This window comes from Elephas maximus, chromosome 4, assembly GCF_024166365.1.
Source record: "Elephas maximus indicus isolate mEleMax1 chromosome 4, mEleMax1 primary haplotype, whole genome shotgun sequence".
In the NCBI taxonomy this organism is placed as follows: Eukaryota; Metazoa; Chordata; class Mammalia; order Proboscidea; family Elephantidae; genus Elephas; species Elephas maximus.
Window position 1 is genome coordinate 63,889,389 of NC_064822.1, and position 11,188 is coordinate 63,900,576.

The 11,188-nt window shown below is 46.6% G+C and overlaps 1 protein-coding gene across 1 annotated transcript; it reads right to left on the reverse strand.

Annotated features, from left to right (window-relative positions):
- Positions 1-1,370: 1,370 nt before the first annotated feature.
- Positions 1,371-10,493, reverse strand: C1R (complement C1r). The gene is made up of 11 exons (XM_049882349.1): positions 10,337-10,493; positions 9,365-9,593; positions 7,641-7,833; positions 7,189-7,335; positions 6,890-7,086; positions 6,444-6,591; positions 6,211-6,332; positions 4,421-4,499; positions 3,893-4,048; positions 2,716-2,790; positions 1,371-2,285 (listed from the first exon to the last, which is right to left on the reverse strand). Coding segments are annotated over exons 1-11 (2,118 nt in total). The 5' UTR covers positions 10,339-10,493; the 3' UTR covers positions 1,371-1,515.
- Positions 10,494-11,188: the final 695 nt, after the last annotated feature.

Genomic DNA, 11,188 nt, shown 5'->3' on the forward strand with positions numbered 1-11,188 from the left:
TCCATTTCCAGTGGAATCCTGGAGGCGCCTCGTTTCTAACAAAGTTCTGCCCATTAAAAAAAACTGTAAGAAAACTACACTCTTCGAATATATTACACACCATTTATGTATGCTTTTGTGTAGACCATAAGAAAATGTTTTCTTCTATCATTTCTGCATACGCAGGTCCACAATCAGGAAATCCAAAATGCTCTAAAAATGTTTTTATAAGTTTGGCTCCAAAACTTATTTAGTGGCAAACCTGACCTGAACTGATGGGCAGCTGTTTATAGTCTTTATTTTACTTAATGTGAATATTTTTTCTGAAGAATTATCCATCTGCTTTATTACAGGGGAAAGACATTACATAGCAGCATATTACATTTCTAAAATCTGTAAAAATATTGAATATTAAAAGGCACTTGGCCCTGAGGGTTTCTGATAAGGGATTGTGGACCTGCTTTTAGACTTTTAAACTTGCCATTACTTGGAAAGGTTTGAACTCTGGTCTTCTTAAATTCAGACCTGTGTGTGTTGGCTCATGTAAAGTTGTTCAAATAAGTCCTGAACAATCAGTTGTGCAATAACATCATGAGAACATTCTGTTGTAAATGTTTGCAATGCTTGTTTCAAAGTCTGAGTCTTTCCCTGACCTTTTCATGTATGTTAAGGAATACAAGTTATTTAAAAATATCATTAGTGATTAAAATTGGAAACAAAAATTTCATAGCACTCCTCTCTTAATGAATATTTAGAGTTTGGAAGGTGAGCAGTTAACAATATAACAATTGTTATATTTACAACTATGTATATGAGAAAATCAGAATTTTCTTCATATTGTACGATCAAAACAAAATACTGAGATAAATTGTTATTCCTGACCCTAATTGTAAACGTGTGTATAAACTGAGTTATTCTCATTGTCTTCCTAAGTAAATATTTTAAATATGGCCTTATTAAATATTTGTATATTAATTGAATGCCACTTTTGCTCGTTTGGAGTCCCTGGGTGGTTCAAACGGTTAATGCACTTGGCTGCAAACTGAAGGGTTGGTGGTTTGAGACCACCCAGAGGCGACTCGGAATAAAGGCCTGACAATCTACTTCTGAAAAATCAGCCATTGAAAATCCTCTAGAGAACAATTCTACTCTGACACACACGGGGTCACCATGAGTCGGAGTTGACTTGATGGCAACTGATAAACTGGTTTATTTATTTAATACACTGGAATTTCTCATAAATTTTTATTTGGAGAAAGAGTTTTATTCAACCACCCAGTGGGATAAGAATGGAAAAGGAAAATGATAACTAGAGATTGTAAAAATATGTCCTCTGGAATCCTTGGAGGGAGAAAAGGTGCCCTTTGCATTGTTTCAGGCAAAGGATGTGGATGAGATTTTAGAAAAGAGAGTATTTCACACAGTGTATTTCTGCATCAGTGATTTTAATATGGGCTCTTAGTGGTTATCAACAATTGGTTGGATAATTCTTTTCTACACACTGCTTTCTGGATTCAGACCTACTGAATCCTGGGCTCAGCTCTCCTCCTCCATCTCTTTCTTGATCCAGTCCACATAGTTGAGTAACTTGGTGTAGAAGCCATACCCCTTGCTGCACCCGATGCCCCAGGATACAATGCCTGTGGCCACCCAGCGATCAGTGTTTGGATCTTTCACAGCAAAGACCCCTCCACTGTCCCCCTGGCAGGAATCCTGCTTTAGACTGGGGTCCCCAGCACAGAACATACTTTGAGAAAACACATCGTTCCTCCTCTTTTCCTGGAGCCATTTCTCACAGGCCTCTCGCCTAGCTACGGGCAGACGGACAAATCTGAGGTGAGAAGCAAGCCTCTCCGCCGTTATCCCAAAACCACTGACATAGCCCAGGAGGCCATTGTCATAGAAGGTCTCATTGTCGGGCAGGCAGATGGGGAGGAGGTTGGGGCCCAGAGTGACACTATTTTCCAGCTCCAGAAGGGCTATGTCGCCCTCAAAATTGTTGGATTCATCCTGACGGTAGTCTGGGTGGATGCTGACCCTGCGGATGGGGTGGTTTCCCAGTTTTGTGATCTCTTCCACACTTGTGTGGCCCAGGAACACATCCACAGTGGCATTGCTTTGTGAGTCGTGTTCCTTGGGGTAGAGGGTGTGGGCAGCCGTGAGGATCCAGCGGTCACCCAGCAGGGCTCCCCCACCTCGCCCGTGGATGTTGGTGAATGCCTGCCAGGGGAAGTTGCCCAGCTGGGCCCTTTGCCCTCCGATGATACGCTGCTTCTGTTCCACAGGGTTGACTGGTTTCCCACATACTGGAGAGGAGAGACAGGAAAGGAAAAGACAGGTCAGCTCACGGTGTTGCACCTCCTCCTTCTCTGTGGTCATTCAGTTCCCCTCTCATCCTTTCTTCTTGGCCTTGGCCCCTCTCTCTCCTCCCGTTCCCACACTTGATTCTTTGGTCTGTTGTCAACCTCTTCTCTTGTTCTTGTTTATTCTTTCCTACATTTTCCTTGCTCTTTTTTTAGGGGAGAAAGCAGACTTCCTGTTTGTTCAGTGAGAATACCAGAATGTCAGGGTTGAGCCCAGTTCTCTGCACCCCCCTCCCTTTCTTCTGAGACTTTCTATTCTCCCTTTTCCTTACTCCACATCTCTATCTTTGACTTTTCTCCCCCCTTTGTCTCCTTTCACTGTGCCATATTTCTTCTAACACATTGAGGATGGCCCCAGGAAGTTTCCATTCACCTGGCAAACACCGAGGAATCTTTTCTCCTGTCTGTTCATTCTTCCAAATGCCCTGGGCTGTGCAGGTATACAACCCTGAGGGGAAAGAAGGATATGATTGACCAGGAAGGTGATGGGTAAGAAAATTCAATGTACAGCACTGAGTGTATTGTACAAGGAGATGGCAGATAAGGAATGAACATGGACAAGGATCAAAGTGGAAAGTACAAATATACAAGGATAGACTATTGAAAGTGTTAAGAAGTTCCATACATATATATGAATACATAACTATGTTAGATGTGATCCTTTTTCATGAAAGTAGACATAAAAACTTGAAAAAACATGGCAAAATCTTATCAGTGCTTGCATTTTGGTAGTGAGATTATAATAGTAGCTAACATTTTCTGATGGCTGACTATATGCCATGCTCGATGCTAAGCACTATCTGCATGATCTCATTTAATATCCACACCGACATTCTGAGGTATGTATTATTATCTTCATTTTGTAGGTGAAGAAAGAAATAATTTTTACAAGGTCAAGTAACTTCTAAGTGCCAGAACAAAGAGGGTTGTCTAAGTCCAAAGCCCAGCTCTTAACCAATACCATATATACCCCATATTTTTTCCTTTGTTCACTTGTTTCAACTACACAATGTATGTAATTTCTTATCTTAAAAAAAGATTTTAAAGATATCCCTTGATGAGTTTGAGAGTAAGCTAGTAAACCTAAACGCAAGAAATTACAATAGAATTGCCTGAGAATGGTGCTGGCAGTCCCATTGACATTGTTCTGGTGGTGGTGACAGTGGTGATGGTGGTGGAAGTAATGGTGGTGATTGTGCTGCTAGTGGTGGTGGTGATGTTGTTATTGGTGTTGGTGGTGGGATGGTTGTGGGGATAGTGGTAATGGTGGTGGTAACGGTGGTGGTGATGGTGATGGTAGTTGTGTTGTTGGTAAAGATGATGGTGGTGGTAATGCAAAACTATTTATGAGATTCAGATCTTTCTTTGTATCCACTCAGGTGCCTCCTTCTTCAACTCTAGTAGATGCCTGCTGCATTGTAGTTTAGGCTTCTAAAGCCAGTGTCCTGGCTAAATACACTAATACATATTCCCTAGGGATTAGGAATTGAGAAGAAATCTCAGAGGATGTCTTGAGAAGATGGAAGACTGCCATTTTCAATGGCCCCTACCTTGTGTGGACTCACTGCTTTGAGCCCTCGTCTGCATCTTGTAATACGGTTCATGGCAGGAGTACTGGATAGAAGCCTGGTAGGTGTTGACCCCCTTTGTGGTGATGTAATTGAAGTTCCCATTAGGCAGGCTTTGGGGCAGCCCACAATCCTTGACTTGGAGAGAACACAGAGTTATATGAGAGTGAATGTGACTGTACTGGAACCTCAGCAGGGGAATGTGAGTTGCCTGTCCATAGAACAGGTTACAGGTTAAGAACCTTAGAGAAACATGATCAGTGGGGAGAGCACTTGAGATGGATGGGAATTCAACAGAGTGAAATTCAGTTCTGGGTAGAAGAATCTGCTGAGATAAAGACTCACTTGTTCCTGAGATGGGCCATAGGCTTTGAAGGAAAATAGGTGACGGTATCTCTTGGGAAGAGGATCAGATTGGGCCCTGCCCCCATCTTCCTTTCTCAGCCTAGATCCCCAAGGCTGGGCCTGAGAGATCCTCAGGGATGGACACATCCCTGAGTTGTAACTTACTCTTGCACTTGGGCATGGCACGATGCCATGTGCCATCATCCTGGCAAACAGCCGTGAAGGACAGCAGCGCCTTATTCCCCTGTTTGAGAACAGAGGTAGAGGTACCGTTAGTGAAAGGGGCACTGTGGCCCCCTCCCTATTCTTACCCACACAGGAACAGTAGGGAATGCAAAGACTTCCCTCAAGCTCGCAGATCTCAGCTCCCCTATGGGTGTGTCCTTCTCCCCAGCCAGCCCTCTCCAAGCAGATTTACAGACGGGAGCACTGAGTGACACACCAAGCAAGGGATAATTATTAGACCCAATAATCTTCTCTCTAGACTCTTGCCTGCTTCCACTGAGGTCTAGCTGAACACAATTTGTAATTAAAACAAACAAACAAAAAAACCAAGACAGGTTATGTGTCTTCCGTATGGAAACAAAAGACCCTGCTCTGAATCAGAGCCATGTTTCTCTCCCTCTGGAATGTCCTGCCAGTCTACGCCTGTATCACTTTAGCTTTCCTATATTACAGTTTTCTTAAGGGCACAGGCCATTTCCAAAATACTAGTGCCTCTAGCCCCTTCCAAGGATGCTTGTGATGATGGTGTGGACTAAGAGCTATTTTAGCCAAGTAGATATCAGGGACAGGGAGAAAAAATGGCACTGTCTGGAATGAAAAGTAATTGGACAATATGAATGAGTTTTTATTAAGACTGAAAATCATCCCAGAGAATAAGCCCTAGAGAAGGCTGAAAGAGAATGTCTATGAGAACTAGAATGTTTGAGCAAAATGTAAGTAATGTGAGATAAACTATGTGACTTGCTTTAAATTATATATGTGATGGTGGCATAGGAAAAGGAGCAAGGAGTTTGTTAGTCCTCAGCCTTCTGGGACCAGGACGCCTGGTCTTCATGGTGCAGCTGGAAGCATCCTGTAGTAAGGAGCAATTCAACAGGCTAACTTGGCTTGATGAGACATTCAAATGTCAACTCCACTAAGAATGTGTGAACATATGTGTTTTTTTATACTGTACCTCCAGCATCTAGAACACAGCGTGGCACTTAGTAGACACTTAAAATATTTGTTGAATGAATTAACTACCACTTAAAGACATACTACAAGTCTCTTCTTTGATTCTGATTAGTCTTCCAAGAGGATCTATTAAACAAGGTGGAGGTGTTCAATCCTGGGTCCATGGCCAGGGATAACTCTAATTGTATGCTTTCAAAACTAGCATTCTAGTTTCCCAGCTTTTGTGGGACTGGCCAAATGATAGACCCGAGTTCCTTCCTGAGTCTGCAAAGCTGAGAACAAGATGGTGGGCCTGAAATAGACTACCAACGTTCATAAGAGAGCCCTGGAGCAAGAGGCAGGAGATTTGGGTCCTAGTCCCTGTTGTGCAGCAAAATCACTCTGTGATGTTGAGCATGTTATTCCTTGCCTTCTTCTCCACCCCTGCCTTTTCAGCTCCTAATTCCAAAATGAATTATTGGACTAGGTCAGTAGTTCTCAAACTTGTTTGCATATTAGAATCACCTGGGGAGCTTCAGATAATTCTGTTGCCCAGGCTATGCTCCAGGCCAATGGAGTCAGAAACTCTAGCAGGAGACCCAGACATCAGTATTTTTTAAACTCCTTAAGTGTCTCCAATGTGCAGCCAAGTTGAGAACCAGTGGGACAGGTGACCCTTTGAGCTCAAACATCTATGATTCTAGTTGGGGATGAGACTAAGCCACTGTAGGCCTATCCCATCTGAATGACTCCCTGTATGCTGGGCTGGCTCTCTCTCCCCAGCCCAGGGCCCTCACCTCCATGAGCTGGTAGCCTTGCTTGCAGGTGGCGATGAAGTAGTCACGGAACTGATACTGAGGCTGCAGGTCCTGGATGATGGTGAACTTGTCTAGTGCCTTGGGCTGGGGGCACTTGATGACTGTTGGGCAGATCAGAGGGTATGTTTATCTCAGAGTCTCTTGTCTTTGCTTCTTTCCACCTGATCCTGCCCCAATGCTGGCTGGCAAGGGAAGCCTCTAGACAAACTTACTTTCGGTGGTGTAGTGCAGCTTCCAGCCCCGGCTGTCCCCCGACTCATCTGTGAAGAACAGCAAATCTACGGCATTGCTACTGCTGTCAAGGTCAGGGGGCCTCTGTGTCCCACAGAACTCGCCGATGCTCTTTCCATTGGCATAGATCTGGTGGGGGAGGAAGGAGGGTCATTGATCGTACTCGGACATTTTCTCACAAGGCCAACTGGGTATTCACCTGGTGGCCAGGGTCATGGTAGTGGTGGTGGGAATCCTGCTTTATGTGTGTTTTCAGCTTAAGGGGGAAAGGAACTCCCAGGACCCAGTTCTAGTTGGGTGGGAACTTGTCTAGCCCATGTGTGATGTTGGTCCTTCCTGTCCCCAATTGGCCTGAGGAAGTAGGTAAGAGAAAAACCAAGTGGGCATGGAAAAGAGAGGAAGGGGTCTTTCAGGAGGTAAGATGTACCTGTAGTTGGTCATAGGGGCAGTGTACTTGCTGGTGGTCATCAATTTCAAAGGGCTCCAGGAACTTGAGGTGGACGGTGAGGCCCCGCTCTACCCGGATGCTGTAGTTGCAGCGCAGGTCAGAGGGGTAGGGCCGGGGGTACTCCATGCTGGCGATGTAGCCAGATGGCTCTGTGTACAGTTCGTTGCTGCAATCCACTGGAAGAACAAAGCGGGACAGGAGTCACAGGAAGGCTGTCCACCTGGTCCAGCAAGCCTTTGCTCAGTCCCTGCCTTCCTCCCACACCCACCCGCCCTTACCCTGGCAGGAATGCCCATCTGTCTGAAGCTCATAGCCTGGACGGCAGGAACAGAAGTAGCCACCAATGTAGTTGTGGCACAGGTGCTGGCACCGGGGCTGGGGATCCTCCTCAACAGAGTTGAGCTGGGAAGCACATTCATTGAGGTCTGGAAAGGATTCAGGAAGGAAGCGTTAGATTCCTATCAGGGGACTTCTGTGGTGGTTCTGATCTCAGAGGGGTCAATCACCAGAGGCCTAAAGACAAAGTCAGCCTCATGGCACCTGGACCCCTGGGAACTACCCAATGGGAACAGAGCCCAAGTTGGCAGGTCACTTCTGGAAAAAAGCTCTCTTGAGGGAAAGACAAGGAAGACCAGGCTTCCAGCTTCTTTGGATTTAAGCTTTTGTTTTACCTTCCCCCATTAAGTATGACTGAGACCAGAAGAAAGGGCTTCCACTTGGGACCACTCACCCACAGCTTGGTAATAGGCTAGGAAGCCCTTGTAGAACATAATGGCCCCATTTTCCTCATTGGAGAAATCTGTGTGGAAGGTCAGCAACATCTTGTTTCCTTGGGACAGAAATTCCTTCTTCCCAGGGGGGTTGCCCAGTGGGGAACCCAGTTGCCCACAGAACCTCCCCAGGTTCTTCTTGTCGGCTGAGATCTGGTGGAGGAAGGACAAACGGGAGGAAGAAGTGCTGTCAGTGGGTACCAGTGGGAGGTTGATGAAGGTTCCCTCTCTTTTGTCCCCAAGAGTGAATCCTGTTTTCCAGCTGGTCACTGTCTGTTGCACTCTGCCAGTTGCAAACTTCCCCAAGTGACTTTCATCTGTCTCCTTGAGTCTCCCACTGACTGTTCATATATTATTCTGAGACTGGTACATGACCCCTTCCTTTTTGTGCTCCCTTGAGCACATTTTGAGGATTCTGGTGGTGCAGTGGTTAAAATGCTCTGCTGCTAACCAAAAGGTCAGTGGTTCAAACCCACCAGCTGCTCTGCAGGAGAAAGATGTGGCAGTCTGCTTCCTTAAAGATTCACAGCCTTGGAAGCCCTATGGGGCAATTCTACTCTGTCTTACAGTGTTGCTATGAGTGGGAATCGACTCTATGGCAGTGGGTTTGGTTTGGTTTTGGTAAGCACGTTTCAGATATTCCTTCATTCCCACCACCTCTCATTTCCTTCTTCTGCTGGAATCCTGGTTGTCTCTACCCACCCTTTATCCTTCCTTTCTTCCTAGTGTCTGCACTGGCCTGCTTTATTTTCTACATTCTTACTCTACCTCACCTTATTCAAACCATTCATGCCCAGCCATGCCTCCTGATATGTTCAGCTAAAGGTAAACTCTGAGACTCACCAGCCTTAACATCAGCAAGCAAATCTAGCATCTCTTAACTCTTTATCCCGCAGATTCCTCAATCCCTCAAAAGAAGAAGGCATTTTCCCATCCCACTCTACTCCTCTCTACTCCTACCACCAAGGCCCTCCCCACCTCCAAGAAAAAAGACAAAAACGAAAGAAAAAATAACAAACTTTCCAAATCCTCTGGTCCAGGAAGATGTGCCATTTTCATGTTTCTCTCTCATAACCTCCAGAAAAACCTTCTGAGAATGGCATTTATTGGATATTTGTAGGGTCTACTTAAATCCTGAATCTGAACTGTCATTTTTGTTGGATACAGAAAGATGGGACTGGAAAGGTACCCAGGTTGCTACAGAAGTGAGGAACTGAGCCCACTGTCCTTGATGAGGGCTATGTTCAAGCTGCTACCACACACATCACATTTCTCTTCCCCATGTTCCTGTTCAGACAGGCAGCCATGGTGGTGTTCTTCACGGAAAGAGAGAAACTGAGGCACAGTGGTTTCCCAAAGACTCTCAGCAAGTAAGCAGGTGGGGAAGATTTTTCTGTCTCCTATAGACACAATTTTTTTTTTATAGACAGTGAATTTCCTGAGAGTGGGGCCTGTACCTTCCTTCTCTTCGTTTCTCGTCTCAGTGCTCCCTGAGAGTCTCTAAAACCAGTGGGTGCCCCATTCATGACATCAACCAGCCTTAGAACTCCACTCGGCCACCAGCTTTACTAGCTTGGGTCTTGTCATGGGTGGGGAGGGCTGTACGGGGCTGTTAGAGCACAAGACCTTGTATTCCATGCTAACCCATCTTACTCTCCCTTCTGCACCCCAACCTGCTCCCTACCTTGACATAGTCATAGAAACAGCCTTCAGAAGGCTCCAGGTCAAACTGCCAGAAGACAAGCTTCACCCTGTATCCTTGGGGGACTGTGATCACAGTGGTTGTCTCCAAGTTGTTGGGGTAAGGCTTGGGGTACAGAGGGGAAGTCACCTCCCCAAAAAGCTTCTGAGTGATGAAGATGGAGCCTCCCACCCTGCAGAACAGGAGCACCACTAGGAGGTAAGAGAGCCACCTGCCAAAAGAAATAGGGTATTTGTAGGGCTGGAGGGGTACAGCTCCCTCGCTGTTTGGAGAGTGGCTAGGCCGGGGGATGGTATGGTTACAACACTCAGCATTTTCCTCTCTGTCCCTTCTAGACCTTGCTTCAATGTTCCAGGTGGGGGTGGGTGGAGGGGAGGCTGGTCTGTGCAGCTTGTGACATTGGATGTTCCTCCACAGGGCAGAGTCCAGTACAGCGGTCAACACACTCTTTTCACTTCACTCTCCACCCTCCTCCCCTGCCTCATCACTCCCCTCCCCTCCCAGATGTGGCCCTTTCCTGGAACAGGACTGGCTTGGGGCCAGTTTAATTGAGGTGAGGGTTTCCAGTCATGGCGCTTTGAGAGGGCTCCCAAAGACTTAGCAAAGGCCTCTGGGAGAAACTGCCTGTGGAGTATGGGAAACACACACAGAGGATACTCCTTCTGGGTGGAGTGGGTCCCCTTGTCTTGCTGCTCCCTGCGGTGACCTGGAGGAAGGCAGGGAATGTGGCCATCCCCTCACATGTCTAAGGTCTCCTTTTGTTCTGAGGAGGGATGGGGGTTTGTGTTTGTGTGTGTGCACCCTAGTGCACCTTGGAATAGATATGGTATATGGGGAGGAGAAGGGTAGCCCTGTCTTCCCGAGTCAAAATTTGGGAGCGGGGTGGCCTTCTGTGCCCATGATTCTCCCCCTTGATTTCTCACTCCCTCCTTGATCCCCATTAGCCTTACTCACATTTCTCAAGGCTTGTGCTTAGATCCTCGCCTCTCCTGTCAGTGTCTTCACGCGCTCTGTGTTGAGGGAGAGAGCTGTCGTGCAGAGCAGGGAAGGCGGAGGGAATGACTGGAGGTGGAGGAGGGGGGACCATTCCCGGGAGAATGTTGTGGGGAATGAACTCTTTGAGTAAACAAAAAAATCTCAGTTTCCACTGTAATTTAGTTTTGGTTTTGAAGTCCCTGTTGGTGGTGCCACCTGCTGGCTTACTTGGGGAAGCTCTAAGGAGATGGGTCTGAATTTTTTGGGACTGGAAGCCTTTGGTTGAAGGCCCAGACTGCTTGGTTTCTAAATCCAGATCTGAATTCTCCCTTTCCCCAGGGACTTTCGTAGGGACTGTTGCTGTGAGTACCAGGTTCCTACAAAAAAAAAAAAAAAAAAAGGGTAATGGGAAATCACAGGTTGAGGAGGATGAATAATGACTCTGTGCTTTCCCACTTACCCTGTCCTTCCTGTCCTTAGCCACCCAGAGGCCCTGGCCTGGGAATGGCCAGGGTTTCAGTGCCCAGGATGAGATGACAGTAACAGTGGGGCTGGGGAGTGTAGCTTGGGGGTGGACAGAAGAAAATGGAGTTTAATTGCACTGAGACACTGGCCTGCTTTACTCTTGAATGACACCTAGATGTCGAACAGGAATTGCTGTGTCAGGGCAACCCTAAAGCAGTCTCTTTTGAGACCCTCCTTCCCACCTCAGTGAACTCAGGCCTACATACTTGGCTCTTAGAGAAGCAAGGGCAGTGAGGAAGGGGTAGAAACATCCCCTTTTCCTCAGCACCCGGTCCAGACTTTGAGCCCCTGAGGGTTGCAGTTGCC

Excerpts from the sequence above, each read along its gene's own strand:
- C1R (XM_049882349.1), bottom strand. Across the intron at positions 7,834-9,364 it reads GTTTCTATGACTATGTCAAG|ATCTCAGCCGACAAGAAGAA; the intron begins GTAGGGAGCAGG and ends TTCCTCCACCAG. Across the intron at positions 7,087-7,188 it reads AGATGGGCATTCCTGCCAGG|TGGATTGCAGCAACGAACTG; the intron begins GTAAGGGCGGGT and ends TTGTTCTTCCAG.